The sequence below is a fragment of the Periplaneta americana genome, chromosome 10, assembly GCF_040183065.1.
Source record: "Periplaneta americana isolate PAMFEO1 chromosome 10, P.americana_PAMFEO1_priV1, whole genome shotgun sequence".
Lineage (NCBI taxonomy): Eukaryota > Metazoa > Arthropoda > Insecta > Blattodea > Blattidae > Periplaneta > Periplaneta americana.
The window spans coordinates 18,197,887-18,218,841 of NC_091126.1; the positions used below are offsets into that span (position 1 = coordinate 18,197,887).

Below are 20,955 nucleotides of genomic sequence, written 5' to 3' on the forward strand. Positions count from 1 at the left end.
TTGTTCCACTGAATTTAAAAATTCATACCTCTACAGGTAAATATAATAAATTGCCTCCCACCCATACAGGCCTACAGTATTGCAGAAAAAATGTTTGTACATGTTTGTGTGTTCTATAATTTTCTCCCGTCTATAACACACATTAAGCCACTAACTAGTTTAATAAAGCTGTTATTGTATAAAATGCACATTCCGAAATTGTATATTGTGGAATTCTGCCGTTCGGGGTAATTTCTGTTAATGTGTCGATCGCATCACTTTACATACGACCTTGTTATGTAATCGGCAGGTGTTGAGGCAATGAAATCCTGCTCACCCTTGGCCCAGTTCCGGCGCTATCTCAACACCCGCACAACGCGATAGCTCGTCTTTTCTTAACATAATACAAAATGTGTCAAGACCTCTCACGAGGACTTCCTGATAAAAGGACTTTCGCTTCGCTACGTATAACGTGGTTTTTACACTATAAACAGCCGGAAAGGTGATGCATAGAGGTTGTAATCAGTATTTTGAAATAAAACATTCAGCATTCTTAATTTATAAATTTAGCAGTGCCATCTCATAAATGCGGGTTGCGAAATATGCTTCAAACTTATGCATAAATACTCTACCATTTGCACATTAATGTGATATTTGAAGAATAGAATAGTTCCCGAAAAAAAAAGCGATTTTTTTGCGTGTAGTTATACTACGGACGTATTTTATAGATTTGAATTTTTCCATTGTTTTTAATGATATAAGAAATTCAAACCGTTTTGAATATTTGTTCTATCCTCGTCTTCAAGCGAAAAAATGAGGTGGGTGAGAAGGATATCCTACTCGATGGATGTCATTACAAACAGCTAAATCTGTTTATTTCACAGTCAAATTACAAAGAAAAATAATGCGTGTTATGGGTAGAGACAGAATTTTCATGGATTATCAAATCTTAAAATATGCATGCATTCATGCATTATTAAGTGACCAAATAGGCCTACATACAATGAAGGAAAAACACTAAAAATATGGGCTAGAAAAATTCAAACTCACATTTTTATTTCTTTTTATTGGGTTATTTTAGGACGCTGTATCAACATCTAGGTTATTTAGCGTCTGAATGAAATGAAGGTGACAATGCCGGTGAAATGAGTCCGGGGTCCAGCACCGAAAGTTACCCAACATTTGCTCGTATTGGGTTGAGGGAAAACTCCGGAAAAAACCTCAACCAGGGAACTTGCCCCGACCGGGATTCGAACCCAGGCCACCTGGTTTCGCGGCCAGACGCGCTGACCGTTACTCCACATTTTTATATTCGAATGGTTCAATGTATTACTAGCGATTTTTCTTCCAAATTTTCAGCAGTCAAGTTCCTACATTTATCTGTCAGAATGTATTTGTACCAAAAAAAAAAAAAAAGGCCTTCGTACGTCACAAGAAGTGGCAGGTGTAAATTTTAGTAATGACATTTTGAGACAAAGCGAGGCCAAATTTTGTGTGTTGAACAATTTCACCACAAATTAGATTTTTACTGAACACATAAGTTCATAACCAGGAATTCCATTAATTACTGTGTCCAGTTTGTCCTTGGCAGACGTATACTGTTGGGAATGCTTGTTGTCGTGTCTATTATTCCGTGGTAATTGGGGTCCAATCAGACATTCGACTTTATTTAACTGAAAATTAGATATATTCAGTCAAGGAAACCCATGGAAAAGTCTTGACCGAATTGGTCGGCACCTGGAATCGAACTCGGGACCCCCCCCCCCAATGCAACTCCAAGGTATTATCACTGAGCCAGCTGACTCGTTATGTTATATGTAATATTTTCGCATAAATTGACTAGTAAAGACTGAAGATGACAAAGTACGAAATTTATGAGAAATCAGGGGTCGGTCAGCTCAGTTGTTAATAGAGCAACTGCCTACATAATGAAAAGTACTATGTTCAATCCCGAGTGGTGACGGCATTTTACTTGTTGCTAAAACTTTCAGAACGGGCCCGCGGACCACATTACCTCATTCTAGTGGCGACCTCAAACTTTGTAGGTACCCTCATGCATCTTCGTGGCGTGTAAAGAGGCTATCTTTTACCATAGACAAAAAATATAGACATCCAACTGTCAGTGGCGGCTCCTGCATATTTCTTAAGAGGAGGAAAGAAGTTAACAGCACGAAATGACACCTTCTTGAATGAAACATGCTACAAATCAGCCTACATGCATACATGTAAGACCAGGTAGTGCTGGGGTTGACCTTCCTTTCTGTATAGCAATAATCTGTTCTTGTAAACTGAGTTTCCTGAATTTTCCAAAATATATTATGTTTTCACTTCAATTCATTGTTGAATAATTGCGCAAATTAACAATTACAAGGAAATTCACAACCTCGTAGCATTTTTCGAGCACACTACAGCATCACACGTGTTGGAAGAGACTAGCTACTAACTCGTAACCGGAACCGTTTTACGGAAATGGAAATGGGAATGGGAAATAATCTGAGGAAAGCGAAACACTGCATCCACCCACGTGGTCTGTGTTGTCACATGCACATTTTACAAGTTCAGTATCACATGCTTTTGAAGAATGTCAGTTCTTGTAAAGTCATACTATCATTATTGTTCAAAGATGCCGGTGGCCGAATAATTTTTTATGTTAAAAATGATGTACTTTGGAGTACCTACTTTCAGTTTCTAATATATTTGTACAAACTTGACAACTTGGCTGTTGTCCTGTCTAGTAAACAATGAATAGAAGTGAATTTCAGGGGCCAACTACGTAGAACTACTTCCTCTTTGTTTTACATAAACCCGACTTTAACTTTCAAATATCCACGAAAGTTTCAAACCATGAATAGTAGCCTGTATAAAGTGCAATGAATAATATTTTTATTTTATAATTTAAAAAAAGTTTATATGGTGTCTTTCATAGCGTTGCGTTAAAATTGTTTTTGTTGTGTCTCCTCCTAGATGTGTTATAGTCCGGTTGAATACAACATCGTTAGATGGCAGCGGTAGGGAGCTTGCTGCATGACCAGTCGGTTTCTATTTCCCGCCCATGACTGATTCAGAGGAGGATCTCCTCCCTCTCCGTTCATTTACTTGCTTTAAAACTCTGCTTCTTTCTCTGGCCGCTAGTGTGCTGTTGTCTATGTGTGTTAACTGCAGTAGAGGAGGAATGGAGTGCCTTTCCTCCACACAGACAATCTCGCATCTTTCTCAGTTTTCTACAGCACATGAGCGCGCGTCGTTTAAAACTCGATCAACCGAGTTTTTCTTATAGCTGTGAACTTAAAAATTATCGAATCTTCCTTGAATTTCAAGGCACATATTTTATTTGGTATTTACTTTACTTGGACTTCTCCACAACCAAATAGATCACGTCTTGATAGATAAACGGAGACACACTAGTATAGTAGACATTCGAACTTTCAGGAGTGCAGACTGTAATTCTGACCATTATTTGGTAATTGGAGAATTAAGAGAAAGACTGTCAGTAGCCAAGCGAGTAGAGCAACAAGTTAAGACTATTAAATTCAATATTTTGAAATTAAAGGACGAGGAAACTAAGCAAAATTATCAGGTCGAAATTTCGAATAGGTTTGCCACTTCAGAAAGTTCCGACGAAGTTGAGAAAGAATTAGATGTTAACAGCGTGTGGGAAAATATCAGAGATAGTGTCAAAATTGCAGCTGAGCAGAGCATAGGTTATTATGAAACTAAGAAAAAGAAACCGTGGTTTGATGAAGATTGTTGCATGGTAGTAGAAAGAAGGAAACAGGCAAAATTGAAATTCTTACAGGATCTAGTTGAGGAGAAGAGAGATAATTATTTCAATGAAAGACGGGAAGCAAGTCGTACACTTAGGAATAAAAAGAGAGATAACTTGAAGGATAAACTGAATGAGGTAGAAACAAATAGTAAGAATAAAAACATCAGAGAATTATATAAGGGTATAAAGGAATTTAAGAACGGATATCAGCCAAGGGTAAATGTGATCAAGGATGAGAATGATGACTTGCTTGCAGACTCTCCATCAACCCTAAACAGATGGGAAAACTATTTTGCGCAACTATTAAATGTACATAGGCCAAATAGTAATGATCGGGACGAAATTGAAATACAAACTGCTGAGCCATTTATATCTGCACCCACGCTTTCAGAAGTCGAAATTGCGATAGAAAATCTGAAAAAGTATAAGTCTCCAGGTATCGATGAAATTCCAGCAGAATTAATACAAGAGGGTGGAAGTGCATTAGCCTATATAGCGAAATTTATAAACTTGTACTTGCTATTTGGGAAAAGGAAATTGTACCAGAACAATGGAAGGTGTCCATAATTGTACATATTTTAAAGAAGGGGGACAAAACCAACTGTGGTAGCTTTCGAGGAATATCACTTTTGTTGACGTCGTACAAAATTTTGTCCAATATTCTTTTGAGAAGATTAACTCCGTACGTAGATGAAATTATTGGGGATCATCAGTGTGGTTTTAGGCGTAATAGATCGACTATTGATCAGATTTTTTGTATTCGACAGATAATGGAGAAAAAATGGGAGTATAAGGGTACAGTACATCAGTTATTCATAGATTTCAAAAAGGCATATGACTCGGTTAAGAGGGAAGTATCATATGATATTCTTATTGAATTTGGTATTCCCAAGAAACTAGTTCGATTAATTAAAACGTGTCTCAGTGAAACATACAGCAGAGTCCGTATAGGTCAGTTTCTATCTGATGCTTTTCCAATTCACTGCGGGCTAAAGCAGGGAGATGCACTATCACCTTTACTTTTTAACTTCGCTTTAGAATTTGCCATTAGGAAAGTTCAGGATAACAGGCAGGGTTTGGAATTGAACGGGTTACATCACTTCTTGTCTATGCGGATGACGTGAATATGTTAGGAGAAAATACACAAACGATTAGGGAAAACACGGAAATTTTACTTGAAGCAAGTAAAGCGATCGGTTTGGAAGTAAATCCCGAAAAGACGAAGTATATGATTATGTCTCGTGACCAGAATATTGTACGAAATGGAAATATAAAAATTGGAGATTTATCCTTCGAAGGGGTGGAAAAATTCAAATATCTTGGAGCAACAGTAACAAATATAAATGACACTCGGGAGGAAATTAAACGCAGAATAAATATGGGAAAAGCGTGTTATTATTCGCTTGAGAAGCTTTTATCTTCTAGTCTGCTGTCAAAAAATCTGAAAGTTAGAATTTATAAAACAGTTATATTACCGGTTGTTCTGTATGGTTGTGAAACTTGGACTCTCACTCTGAGAGAGGAACATAGGTTAAGAGTGTTTGAGAATAAGGCGCATAGGAAAATATTTGGGGCTAAGAGGGATGAAGTTACAGGAGAATGGAGAAAGTTACACAACGCAGAACTGCACGCATTGTATTCTTCACCTGACATAATTAGGAACATTAAATCCAGACGTTTGCGATGGGCAGGGCATGTAGCACGTATGGGCGAATCCAGGAATGCATATAGATTGCTAGTCGGGAGACCGGAGGGAAAAAGACCTTTAGGGAGGCCGAGACGTAGATGGGAGGATAATATTAAAATGGATTTGAGGGAGGTGGGATATGATGATAGGGACTGGATTAATCTTGCACAGGATAGGGACCGATGGCGGGCTTATGTGAGGGCGGCAATGAACCTTCGGGTTCCTTAAAAGCCATTTGGAAGTAAGTAAGTAATTTACTTTCAAAAGAAGAAAATGTGAGGACGTTCCTCCCTTCCCTCACCCGAGGAACCGCCACTGAACTCAGTGTATGCTTTCGAGAGACTATTGAAAATTATAAGCCCATGTTACAATGGCGGCAAGAATCGGTACTACAGGTATACAATATTTCAACAATCTTCTTCTTCTTCTTCTTCTTCTTCTTATTATTATTATTATTATTATTATTATTATTAGTAGTAGTAGTAGTAGTAGTAGTAGTAGTAGTAGTAGTAGTAGTAGTAGTAGTAGTAGCCTAATAGTATTTTTCTCATATTACTCCACAAAGGAGCGCGTAATGTTTATGAGTTTAATGTTTAACCACATTATGCATAGGCCTAGGCCTCCACATGTGGTTTTAGTTTTAACATATGCATATGAATTTGATGGTTGAACATTAAACTGAAAACCTCGTAAGAGTTAAACCTAACTGCCTTTAACTGCATTTATGAAAAATCGCTATACACATGCTATCAAAAATGATAATGCCGAAGGCGAGTGTTTTCGCAAAACATATCAAGACCTATTTCTGGGACATCGCCATACTTATTATTTGTATGTGATATAATGAGAATGTAAAAAGTTGAGGGAAAGTTGGTCAGCACAGTGTTCAACTATAGAAGGAAACAGCGGTGCGCATCGAAGCACTTATAAAAATTGGTCTACTATCTCTGTTTTTGTGCTTTTTGCTCTTTACTTGCTGTGTCGCAAATGTTTTATTATTATTATTATTATTATTATTATTATTATTATTATTATTATTTAATAGTACTTTTAAAAGACACAATGGGCCGTATTCATAGACATTCTTAGCGCGGGCTTCCGGTGGATGATCAGCGAACTAACGTTTTTCGTATTCATAAACCAGTGTTAGCGATATATTATATGAATCCTGTACAAGTAACAGTCGTTAGCCGGGGCTAGTTTAGTACGCTCGTAGCGCGGGCTAGTGAAATGTGTTTTGACTGAGATGCTTCTATTGTAACTTTCTACTATACTGTATTTCAGCACCGGTAGATAGTTGCATAATCAAGGAGTTCCGCTGTATGTCGGTTCACAATCCTCAAAGGCAGACGTCTCCAAAAGCGTACTCGCGAGTAAGCCCCTGAACTGAGCGCTCTCCGCCTCACCCATCCCCATCTGTACTGTACTCAATGTTTATGCGCAATGTTTTGCTGCTATAAATTACGAGACATGAAGGTCGAGTTCGGTTCATAAATTATCCCCGAAATATATAGATGTCATGAAGATGACAAGCTTTCTCATTAAGTTCCACGATATTTCCAACATTTCAGTTCTTTATTATGTTACTAGTGATATTCGTACAGTACTCAAGCATCATTTCCTTGAACTAACAATTGAGGAGTACGATGCTTCGTTCTTCCGTTTCCAACATTATATTTTAAATACGGTAATCAAACATTTAAATAACTTACGCCTATATACCGAAACGCGCCGACTTTTGATTTTAAGCACGGGAGCAGGAAGGAATGCATGATTTATCGGCTGGTATAGGCCTATGTATTTATACTCAGGTCATACTTTAGCTTCAAGTTCCTTACTAATATTTCCTTCTTTGCACTAGTGTAGTATATTATATTGCTGAGTTCAAGCGACATAGTTTCTAGCGATATTAAGGGATTACATAATTCATTAACTGTTATAAGTTAACTACGTAGGCTATTTCACATAATATGTTTGGACATTGTTTTCAAAAAGAAACTCATCGGGTTGAAAGGACTTTTCGCCCCCGTATCCAAACGAGCGAGGGGGCAATAGCCACCGCTGTCACCCTGGAATGGACGCCTATGTATATACCTACTTGAATCCATAATTAATGAACCAACTTTCAACACTATAATCCAGTGGCGTAGCATGAAATTTTGAGCAGGGGAAGCTAACTCAAGTTGTCTTTCATGCAATATGAGAAAACATATTACAAAATACAGTCTTAAAATAAATAGTAGTCAATTTCAAGTCAGCAGTCGAAGATTGGTTGGAACATCGTGAGTAACACCAATAAGGCATGACCTCAAATGATACGTAGTAAAATATGATTTCACGGTTTACACATATCTCTTAACAAATAGACACGTATACGTATAACATTAGCTCACTCCCTGTCATACTTAGAGAAATCACAATATTAGTATCATTACGTAAGTATGCGTCTGTCTTTTGGTTGTGTCCTTCATTGACAGCAAGGGAGTCGGTCATTTGTTTTTTAAATCACACTTTTGTTCGTAAGTCGGTCTTGATAATACAATAATTATCCTAAAAAAATTCAAGTAAATTGGTGTCAGGAACTGTTATTTCGCTCATTATTTATTATATCAGCCACAATGCACACTAACACTTCAACTGAACACAACTGACGAAAAGGGATAACTCGGAAACTACTTATTTTAAATGTTAAAGCTAGCTTCTTTGCGAGCCTTGCGACTAGGGTAGCTTAGTTAGAAAGGATGGAAAATCTGCGGGGTGGATTACACAGAAGAAACCGGTCTGCTTGGAAGCTGGTGTGTGCAGGCTTCTTGTTTACTGCTGCATCACAAATCATCCTGAGCTGCCGCATCACAATATTTAACGCGTAAATATAAATTCTATTAAAATTAATAAATAATTTTCTTCATAAACTGCAGGTTTATTATGAAATTATTATTAACTGGGGAAGCTAAGCCTTTTAGCTTACATTGACGCTACGCCACTGCTATAATCAGTCATAAACAAAATTAATGCCGTCTGTCACACTTAATCAGAAATCCACGAACATTCATTTTTTCAAGGTGCTGATAGTAGGCTAAAATATTTGTACCGGTAGTGGTAATCCATGTTTATTCATTGTTACGATATATATTGAATCATGTTTATCTAATTTTCTACGCTATTGGATGCACTTTGACAATTTTTTTTTTTTTGTTTGTCATGGTCATTTAACTTAAGGATTGGGAGTTTTGTTCCCTCCGTCCTCATCCCTTTGAGCAGAGGTCTCCAAAATGCGTATCGTCATTCGCGCTCTCGACGCTGCCCGCCGAACACAGTGTGCTGTAAGGCTAGAGAAGGGGGAAGAGACTCGTACCTCAACAGATGGGAGCGATCAGTGAGGGATCGCGGCAACGGTCTGCTTATGTTTACAAATAATAACATCAAAAGAATAAGAAATATCATACGTTTGTATATCATTTTGACATACTATGAAGCTGGAGCCCCGTCTGTTGCTATTGACACAAGCCATTGCAAATTTAACCTCTTCTGTTCTATGGTGCCTTTCAGTGCCTGGAAAAGATCTTCTTCAGTTGTATTTTGTAATTACATCTAGAAGACATTCAGACACAGTAAAATGTTCATTAACTTCTCGGATGAAAATGGTTAGGTGAGCTTTGTCATTTCTATCTGTCCAATGCAAGTGAGTAAGCTAGAAACTGGTTAATTGTGGTTTCGACTTCAGATTCAATTACATTTACAATCTTGAAATTCCTTCTCTGAACTGTAATTGGAAACAATTTAATTATCTTAAATTCTGACTTTGTTCTGGACACAGTATTTTAGTAACGTCCTGTATGCACGATTTTACAAATGATGCTTCTGTAAAGGGCTTCATTGATTTTCCAATATTCCAAGCTAGAACATAGCTAGCAAGAATCTTTTTTTGTTTAAGACTAAGGATACGTGTGTGATTTGTATTTTCTTGTTTTATATTTATAAAATATTTGTAGGTCTACGAATTTCACCTAAAATTAAACGAAAAACTATAAGTATGTCATGCGGAACTGAGTGTAAACGTATTGTAATATACTTCATTATTATGTATAACCAAAAGATACACAGATAGCCCCAAAATAAATTATTTTCACATGTCCAACAAGCCTGTAATTGTATGATATTCTTTGTGAAGAGTCGAGTAGTGTCGTCGCATGTTGAATTTTAACACAACCTACAGAATTTTCGAACAAATTAAGCATTTAACATTCTCCCCACTAACACACAAAAAATTCTCTTCCTATTCATCCTTGAATGTACTGCGTCCATGGTTAGAAGACACTGTGAAACGGTGGAACACTCCGACCAACACAATGATAATGGCAGTCCGCCACTGCTCTTCGTTTGCGCATAAACATTGAGTACAGTACAGATGGGGATGGGTGAGGCGGAGAGCGCTCATTACGTACTGGCTTCGGTTCAGTTCAGGGGCTTACTCGCGAGTACGCTTTTGGAGACGTCTGCCTTTGAGGATTGTGAACCGACATACAGCGGAACTCCTTGATTATGCAACTATCTACCGGTGCTGAAATATAATATGTGGTTTGACCAAATACAGGGCACATATTAATCAGTCTTTATGGAGAGGAAATAAATCTCTATTTCACTATCGGAAGTCGAACCTCTGATCGCTAAGTCAAGTTTGAAAGGTTCTATCCGAAGCACGTGGAAAATGTACCGGTATACTGTATGTAAGGCTACATGAATTAAAGGAGAATATTGGTGAATGAAGAAAATCTGGAACTCAAGTAATATGATAATGTCTCCTAAATCATGGACGAATAATCACAGGAATTTTACAAACTACTTTGCCAATATCAGCTATAGAAATGGAGACCGTGTATTTCACGTTCCACATGCAACATGACGTCAAATTGTTTGCCACAATACGGGTGAGTCATAGCAAGTGTCACGCAATGTGTTTTATTTCCAACAACTCGGTTCAACAATAAATAATGATATGTAAACACATATATCGAGTTAATCACGGTGTGAAGATACGTAGAACAGGTAGGGCTTCGACTTTCCACGCTGGAGTCTGAGCACAAATCCCGGCGAATTCGAGTGCAATTTGCGGCTGAAAAATATGGTGTTTTCCCAATTTCATGATACTGACACTGCCATTTTTCATTATCATTGGTCCAGTCTGCAAGAGAAAACTGCATCAGATCACTTCCCCAGAAGGGCAGACTTCACATTTAAAACCCTGCCGTTCAGTGGAATGATACTTGCAGTGGATAAGATCGCAGGATGAGGTGTTTTCCCAGGGTTATACCATTTCCTTTAAATTATGTTTAATTACATCAACAACACACTTTTGTTTCAATTTACTTTTCACTTCCCTTTTTTCCGCGTCAATGGCTCAAGCGCTTGTGCGCCAGTATTTCACCCAGGCGGCCCAGTTCGATTCCCGGCCAGATCGTGATGGAATTTGTGGTGGACAAACACATAATCTACAATAGTGATAAATAATTTAGAGTGAAGTCCTTAGGGGAGGCCTAGTACGGGTTTCTGATGCTGATACAGGAAGAATTTGGGGCTCTGGGCCTTATCAGGTACTCGTCTGATGGGTCTTGGCTGTCAGGATAGCTAACCTGTCAGCATCGGATTCACGAATGCCACCAAATGTAGGAAGCGCAATGGGCCAAAGCAAGCCTAAGTGCAAGGGCGCGCGCACGCGCGCACACACACACACACACACACACACACAGTGAAGTCTTGATAATTTTTAATTATAATTTAGTGTGTTTCTATTCTTATGTGGGGTTTGGTAATTTGTAATTATATTTTAAGATGATTATATTCTAATTCTATGTGTAATTTGTGAAACTGATATTGTGGAACTATGTCTATGTCCTTAATGTCTTTTGATATATCTGTGTAACTTACTGGTATATTATCTTTATCCTTTTGTGTGTTTATTGCTTATTGAATTGAAATCTGTAACTAGGAAAATGTAGGAGTGATATATTGCTGCTAATGTAATTTAAAATTGTAAGTAGGGAAACATAGGGTCTTATAATCTTGAATTAATAATGCTAATGTAATTTGTAAGTTTGTAAGTAGGAAGGTGTAAGGATTCGTAATTTGGAATGGTATTTAACTATAATTTTATTCTCATCGTATATCTTATCACACATATATTTATTGATTACGCAACTGGTAAATTTGCAATCTTAAAAATGTAAATCTAGAAGTGTCAAAACATGTAATATTACAACCTATTTAATGGGGCATGTTGAAATATATACTGTAAAAAAACACTAACACACACACACACACACACACACACACACACACAAAACTGTGTGGGACCTATATATACAGGTGTCCCATTTATCTTCGCCATCTCAAATAACTTTTATGTTTGGACTGGAATCGAAAATATGTTTTGGGAAGCTAATTTACAACAAGGGGCTAACATAAGTATGAAGATTTGGTTCACGTAATTGCATTCTTGTACAAGATATATGACGTTATCGCTTTTTCAAATAGCATCACATAATTTAACAATGTCCAATGAACTACGCTCTTTAAGACGAGTTCAGAAATGTATCATAATGCTACCATCCGAAACAATAACATTTAAAAAAATTCCATGTAGAGTAGGTATCCTATGTACAAGACATTGCGCTCATTTAAAATTATCACTTTGGAAGTACGTTATTTCTCGATACAAAAAGCTCTAAAGCAATATTTTTTAATTCGTTTAAAGGAGTGTAATTAATGTAACATAAACAATTATGTCTTCATTTGAACAAATTATGACGTCAATACTGTCTTGTGCAACGAAAGCAGTTGCATGAAAAAACCTTCATACTTATTTTAACTCCTTGATGTAAACTAGCTTCCAAAAAAATATTTTCAATACAAGTCCAAACATAAAAGTTATTTGAAGTGCACGAAATAAATGGGGGCACCACCATTGGTTTCGTTGTGTTAATGTTATTGTTACGGAGAAATTAGCGTTAGAGTAAAATATAGTCTAATTAAATGTATTATGATACAGGATCGAATTATGGACTTCCTGAATAAAAAGTCCACATGCTATCACATGCACAAGCCATTTGGTCTTATCTGGAAACAGTACCGGTATCTCAATCATTCCAAATATGCTTCTAGTAGCAGCAAATTGAGTGAAGTGGTTATAATAGTTCTACGGCTTTGTGTTATCAGGAGATAAAGGACGATTATCTCTATTTTTGTTAATTAAATACATATGCGCTTGAAAAGAGATTCAAATTTACTTAATGAATGAAATCGCACAATACGGGAAAGTTCTGTGGCATCTGCATATTCATGAAATCATTAAATATACTGGTATGCTTTCAAAACCAGTAGATATTACCTATAGATCCGTGAAGTTTTGGATGTTTCAATATCAGTAGGAATATAATTTTTACTGGAATATTTTTGCAGCATATATTTATAAGGAAACTGCTAAAATTTCTTGCTCATCCATATAGTTATTACCCTTATATTATAACTAAGGAGCGGATTCCTATGTAATTAAATATTCTTTTTGCGTGTGATAAAACACAATTAACAAAGTTAAACATTCCGAACATGAAGTTTCAAGTTTAAAACCCGAATTTTATTTCACATAAAAACACATATTTTCACAAAAAAATGATGTAAATACATATTTTCAGGAAATCTATTATAAACACATAAATCTTGAAGTTTTTTTTACTTAAATAATTTTTTACAAGAACTTTTAAACATTTTAAAACTAAATCAATTATGTCACTCAGAAATACGTTACCGGTAGCCTATCTTTTTAAGAATTCTTGGTTGCTTCGTGTTTCTGAGCGCTGTGTGGTGTATTCGTGATCCATTTTTGTAATAGTTTCGCCTCAAGTTCTGAGAACTGCTAGGCAGCATATCAGTGTTATTATTAGAGAATAAATTAACATGGACAAGGAGGAGAGATCTTGGAACACATAATTAGGAATGTTTATTGTTGTTGAAGATGATTTCATTCCACGCTTTGTTTGTGAAACACAACAGATAAGAGCTCGGGTATGAACATATTTAATTTAAACAAATCTCTCGCCTCTCACTCATGTCTGTCAAGTAAGGCAATATATCTTGTTGTGATGCCCTGTTATCAGGCTTCGTCAATCAATCCTTCAAGATATACTGAAAGATGGTTATTTAAAAAAACGATTTGGCTTTCCTATTTGCAAATTTAAGTTTTTGTGTGACACCATAAAAAAACTCGAAACCTCCAAAAACCTGTTGTCTGAAACAGGGAAGTGCGTGCTGTGGAAATTAAACTAGAGTGGCTACCAGGTTCAGAAGCATAATTACTAAGGGACAAATTCCAGAATGTGTTTGGGGAAAAAAAGTGGATATAAAAAATGCGTAAAGTTGCTAAAGTATTGGAGGATGTGCTTATAGGTGAAATTGACGGTGTATGTGTTTGTGAAATTCATCTCTTTAAATATGCACGTCTGACGTCGTGTGATGTGGAAAGATCGTTTTCACAGTTTGTTCAGAGATAATCAGCATGCATTTGTGATGGAGAATTTGGAAATGACCTTTGTTGTTCACTGCAATTCTCGGCCAACTACTAGCACTCAAGTGTGGTTGGTGAGTATATAGTAACATTTATTTTCCAAGCTAAGTAAGGTATTTTTGTCATATTTAAAAAAATATATATTTTTTTATTTTTAGCAAATATTTTTGTGCTTTTTAGCACATAAAAATAAACATATTTAAATTTTTTAGCACATAAAAATCCGCTCCCTAATTATAACTCACCAAAAACCTTACAGATTAAATATGTAGATGGCGCAGCATAAAAATAAAGGTAGCCCTACAGCATCCAGCTCAACATTGGTCCGCTGTATTGAATTCAAACGCAAACTTACTAGGCACTTGGCCAGTAATTGAGACTCGTTCAGACATGATTTCTTGTAAATAGTTCTCTTAATCTATCGTTCAGACATGGTTTCTTGTAAATAGTTCTCTTAATCTATCACAAAATATTTCATTACTATAGATTTTTGTTATTGTAGGTTTAATTTGTAATTCAGTAAATACAAAAATATTCTTTGTTCTTAACTTCTATGATAAAATGTCTAGCTTTCATTAATCAGGTAATCTTGTCGTACTTTAATTTTTATTGTAATTGTAAATTTAATGTTAATTGTAATTTTATTGTTCATATTATAGTTGTAATCCCCTGGTAGAGGGGCAGAGAAGGCCTGACGGCCTTATCTCTACCAGGTTAAATAAATAAATACTAAATACACTGTAGCAACAAACACTATCTTGTAGACTACGGTACTCAATAAACTGGTTAGCCAGAAATTAGCCACATTTTCGCGTAATCACACTATCCATTTTGTAACAAATCTGTGCTGTATTAATGTCATACATAATGCAAAAGATATAAGACAAAAAGCCATTAAATGTACACAACATACCCTACATTTATTGTTTCTGGCTTCCTGCAAAATTATGTTCGGAATTAAGCCATCTACATAGTCCAATTTTCGTTTGCTCTTCCCCAGTGTCTTCAGAAAAATTCTGGAAGTAGCAGTCCAAAACTCTTCGTACGTTGTGACAGTAAACAATATTATGAATATTCGTTAAAATTTACAAATGGATTACTAATACTATTACCAATACAATCAGGGGCGGACGCAGGATTTTTTTTCGGGGAGTGATTTGAGGAGATAGTAAAAATGGAGTAATGAGAAATAAGTTTATATACTCACAATTTGTTTCAGAGTCACAAACATTTACAAGTTGGCGTGAGTAGCGTAATCGGTATAGCCTTCTGTGCTCGAAGTTGCGGGTTCTACCCCAACCCAGCTCGATGGCATTTAAGTGTGTTTAAATGTGACAGGCCTCATATCAGTCGATTTACTGGCATGTTAAAGAAGTCCTGAGGGAAAAAATTCTGGCACACAGGCGACGCTGATATAACCTCGGCAATTGCAAGCTTTGTTAAATAAACCATAATTTTTTAATTTTAACATTTACAATGACTGCAATACAAAAACAATGACAATGATATTTACAAAAGAAGGCGACGAGGCTTCTTAGACATTTCATCCAGTAATTCATGAGCTTTTACTTCTACATTTTTATGTATATACATCAAGGCCAGTCCTTTTAATCTGTCTGCTCCCATCGTGCCCCTCAAGCAAGTCTTCAAATATCGCAATGTTGAGATCGACTGCTCTGGTGTTGCTGTAGTTACAGGCAACATGCAGAAAAGTTTCAGCGCCTTGAGAGTGCAGGGAAAAATAATTTCATTGCACCTGTTCAAAGATGATATAAAATCAGTAGGTATTAGGTGAAGATTTTTCTGATTAAGGAAATTTCTTCTCCACATCTTCAATTCATTGAAGAAAGACTTCGGTGATGCATCAACATCATTGGGCCACTGATTTACTACAGCCTCAACAGCAGTTTCTAAATCTTCATCTGATGCTCGCACTATGTTCTTAGGCAGCAACGTTTGTATGGACTTTAGGATTCCCTTATGATTTAAAAACCTGTCCTTGAGCTGACTAATGAAATAGTCTAAGAAGAGAAGGAAAATTAAAAGCCTAAAATACTCTTCATGACTCTCTGTCTTGAAGTAAGAACGCTGTGTTTGTCTTCCTGAAATTCTTGGAATTTAACATTTTAGCAAAGAGAATTTACGTGGAAAACTCTAATTCCTATGTACATTCACGAATTAAAATTAATATTGTTTTTGTTTCTTGTTTCGTATTTTTCTCAAAATTTTGGGAGGGGATATATCCCCTTAATCCCCCCCCCCCTTGCATCCGCCTCTGAATACAATTACAAGTACATCCACTGCTGTTACTATTACTTACCACTGATCATCTACAGCCGTCATAGCCACCATCACCACCAATACTATTATAGCAAAGATTTTTCTAACAAGGGAATTGCTAAGAAGCTCATGTCTAAACCTCCCCTCAAGGTGCGCATATAGTTTGATCTTCACAGCAGATTGACAAATCTAGCTTTCAGGTAAAGCTCCCTGTGAGGCAGACTTGAATAATTTCATGGGAAAAATTGTTCCGAGGCCGGATATCGATCCCGGGACCTTTGGCTGAATGCACCAATGCTCTTACTGAGCTACCCAGGAACTTCACCCGACACCTTCTCAGGGGAAAAATTGAGACAGTATCGGGTGAAGTTCCTGGGTAGTTCAGTTGATAACAGTATTAGTGCATTCAGCCAATGGTCCCGGGATCGATACCCATTGCTGGAACAATTTTACCCTTGAAATTATTCAAATGAAAAACAGCTTAGCCTTAGGAGTATTGACTGGAATTTGCTTTAGAGGTATTGGCAACAATGGTTATAAGCATAGCTTTTTTTCTGGCACAATGTGCTGGAATGACATTCCAGCACCTTTTATTGTATGTTTCATCATGAAACCGAAAAATGTCTTAATAATTACGTTTTTAACATAATTTTTCTTTCAACTCCATTTGCGCCTTGAAAGTCTTAAAGTTTGACGAAAAGTAGGTTAAAAACGATAAAATTCCTTGCACTGGACAGTAATCATCTCTGCTATTATATATTTCTATACAGAGTTCCACCATCTTTTTCTCCAGAAGAAAAGCACTGGTTATAAGCATTCTATTGGTAGATGTGGTTGGCATACCCATCATTATTACTTCAAATAAATGAAAAAAGAATGGTTGCAATGTTGGGAGAGACATGCCTAGGGAAATCAGCTGTAAAGGATTGGTGTGAGTTGTTTCATTCCAGCCGAATATCTCTACAGGACAATCCACTACCAGGTCGAACGCTCAAGGTTATCACGCCAAATTCAATTAAACATTTTGATGCTCTTGTCTGACAATATGACAATAACAATAAGCGAACTTAGTTTATTACTCAATATCAGTCAGGGAAGTATCCATAAAATTCTCCACAAACACCTGCAGTATTGCAGAGTTTGCGCACAATGGGAGCCACAGTCTAACTGCTGAGCAGAAAGCCGAACGTGTGAGAATCTGTCAACAGAACTTCAGACGATATCAGGAGGAAGGTGATCAATTCTTGCATGGCATTGTGACAGTGACAGGTGATGAGTCCTGGTGTCATCATTTTGAACCATAATCCCATTGGTATAGCATGGAATGTAAACACATTGAATCTCTTCACCCTAAAATGTTTCAGTTGCACGGAAATACAGGGAAAGTCATATTATCATTTTATTTTCGGTTATTGAGGTACATTCCTAGTGGAATTTCTAGAGTATGAACAAATAATCAATGCCCAGCACTATATAGACATTCTCGGGCATCTCACACAAATAATCAAGAATAAACACCTAAGCCTTTAGACAAGAAGGGTGATTTTACTCCATGATAATGCAGGAACTCACACAGCCAGATAAACAAGAGAGGAGTTTCAAAGGTTTTGTTGGGAAACTGCCAAACATCCCTCATAGCCCAGACTTATCTCCGTGTCATATGTGATTTCCATATTTTTGGAGATTTTAAGAAAAGTCTGAAGGGAACCACATTTTCATTGGACGAACTGGTGCAAAATGCTATTAAACATTGACTGACATCCAGACCACAGGGATTCTATGAAGTTGGTATCCATCACCTAGCATCACAGTGGAAGAAATGTGTTAAACAATAATTTTAATTCCTTTCTATTAACGATGGCTATTGATGGCAATCAATCAGCTACATACAGCTCAGTGGACTACAGATCTTCTGCAGAAGTTTCGCTGGGAGGGGTTTCAACATCCACCCTACATCCCGGATCTCGCATACAGCGATTACTATCTTTTCTTACACCTAAATAAATTCCTACCCGGTCAGCATTTTCACAGTGACAGAGATATGCAGGTGGCTGTCACACACTGGTTCTGATCTTAGGTGGCAGACTTCTACAACACAAAGGTACAAAAGTTGATCCCAAGGTATGACAGATGTCTCAATTCTGGTGGTGAATATGTTGAAAAATAGTTAAAAAAAATTGCTATATCTGTTCCAATAAATCTTTTCTCTTTCTCTAAACGGCCCTAAGGAAACTTACTTTCTGGACACGCCTCGTAATATTGCGTAACTAAATTCTAAAGTTAGATAAGTTCAAGTATGGACAGTGGAAACACAAAGTGTTTTAGTTCTAAATATTTTTTAAATATTGAAACCTAACTAAATACTTCATCTTTCAGTGGACCAAAACTTGCAGAATTATATGAAGAACTGCAGACAGCAGATACAACTCAGCATTTAGTGTCACATTTTGAAGGGGCACTAAGTAGTCTCTTGAAAGATGTTAAAAAATTATACGAGGACAACAAGAAGATGGAAGAAATGTTTATAAGGTAAGGATTAGTGAAATAAAATGGATTTTAGCACAAATATTCATTATTCATCCCATAGACAAATAGGACTATTAGAGAGGTGAAATCGGTGTACATATAAGCCGTTCAGAGCAGAAGTGGTGTAAGTCAAAATTGGGTGGTGAGGTTTAAAGTAAAAATTCTGTAAAATACAGCATAAAGCAGCAATTAATATTCAATTTATTTGAATTATTAGTAGTCAGTGGATAGCACGAAGGACGTATTAATTGCTACTTTGCGCTGTATTTTACAGAATTTTTACTTTAAACCTCATTACCCAATCTTGACTTACACCACTTGTTCTGAACGGCTCATATAAGTATGTGACAATGTAACCTGTTCTGGCTCTTGTTGAAAAAAGATTTGAATATGTCTTGGTAAGTTTTTGTACATATTCATGTCTGTTAGTTCGTTTTCTACTGCCTGCAAAATTTTGTCAATGATCGAAAGCTGATACACTTATCTCCCAATCACAATGGGTTTTTGTTATCTTGCATCAGTCTATACTTTTGCTGAGGCTTAGTGCCATATGATCACATGTTGAGACATCTCACATTTGCTGTATCTAATGTTAGTACACAACCTTCACCTAAGTAGTAATGAAGTGGAACGTAAGATGTGATCCTTGGAAACAGATGCTGCTGATGAAACTGTCATGATTTTTTATATTTCCTCCAATTTATCGTTTTCTTTTACAACAGAGAACAAATATTTTGAATGTTCTATATTCTTATAGGGAAAAAGAAACTCATTTGGCACATTTACGAAATCTAGAAGAAGAACTTGATGCACAGGTGGCCCGTGTAGAAGCACAGGCTCGTGAAGAGGCTCGGGCTAAATTTGAAGCAGAGAAACGTATCATTGAGGAAAAAATGGAAGCTGAGACTGCAGAACTGCAAGCACACCTGAGACTCTTTCAGAAGGTAATAAGAAAAATATTGGAAAACTACGCTAATATAATAAAACTGACCAATAAACGAAGAGTTCTGCTTAAACATGTAATCGTTTTAATTCGTACTTAAAAGGGAATCCGAAAATTTCTAATTATTCAACATTTGAATTAATTAAGAAGATATTAGTCTTACGTTGACAATATTCACTGAAGAAATAACTGAAATATTTCTCACATAAATGAAGTACGCTAAATAAATAAAAATAAGAAAAAAAAAAAAAACATTTATTGTCATGACCATTGAGCTTGCCTCCTGACCAGGAATACGTGCATTTAACATGCTTGGATTAATGGATCAATGACCCAGACATGTGCTGCGTCATATTATGCTCAAGGCCAGAATAGACTCGCGTTTCGCCAGCTTATAAGTCAGTTGATTTTCAGCTCGCAGTCTGATAAGTTGATAACTTTATTTAGGGGACACTTATGTGATTTTCAAAACTTCTACAAAATTCAATAATAATTTATGAATTTTAAACTACATAAACATGCCTACATTACTATAATCTGTACAAAATTTGGTACCATTAGGGCTAGTAGTTTTTTAATTATATTTTTTAAATATATTTTGTATTGACATCACTAAAAAGCTCCTTGCGACAAAGTTTTCAAATGTTTAGTTCATATTTGCTCAGAAGCTTTAAAACAGACATAGTAATAAAAATTAATTAGTTATTTGAGCTCAGTCTAAATAGAGGGTCGCAATAAATTTTTAAATTTCATGAATTTACCATTATAGCACATTTTAATCTAAGTGCAATACGAATATGCCCCGAAGGAACTTAATATTTCATACAAATACCAATAAAATTTTATTTATCAAAATTTAATTGACTTTTATGAGAAGCTTCAGACCAATCTGACAATTACTTGTGCAAGGAACTTTTTTTATTCAAGAAACTGCTTAAAATTTTAAAGTCGAGAAAAAAGCATTAAAAAACATTTCATTCAGATCACTCACGCGACAATAAGTTTGGCAACATTTGATTATATGGGATGGCACCTTAGAACGGTGAAGGTTTTTGATTAGAATGGTATTTGCCTGTATAGCCACAGGGAGCATTTTGTAATGTTCTGCAGTTTCTTTTTTTCTCTGTTACAATATATAAAAGTCACATGACACAGTTCGAAGTTTTTCAAATAGGAAATGAAACCATATTATGAAAGTAGAAGATTCAAATATAATT

At 36.3% G+C, this 20,955-nt stretch overlaps 1 protein-coding gene across 2 annotated transcripts in view; it reads left to right on the plus strand.

Annotated features, from left to right (window-relative positions):
* Positions 1-20,955, plus strand: part of LOC138707504 (ras and EF-hand domain-containing protein homolog) — a 57,141-nt gene that overhangs the window by 21,011 nt on the left and 15,175 nt on the right. For both annotated transcript variants that reach the window (XM_069837017.1, XM_069837016.1), the window contains exons 2-3: positions 18,646-18,798; positions 19,553-19,739. In XM_069837017.1, coding sequence (XP_069693118.1) covers positions 18,646-18,798; positions 19,553-19,739 — 340 coding nt within the window. The remainder of the gene's footprint in view (positions 1-18,645; positions 18,799-19,552; positions 19,740-20,955) is intronic.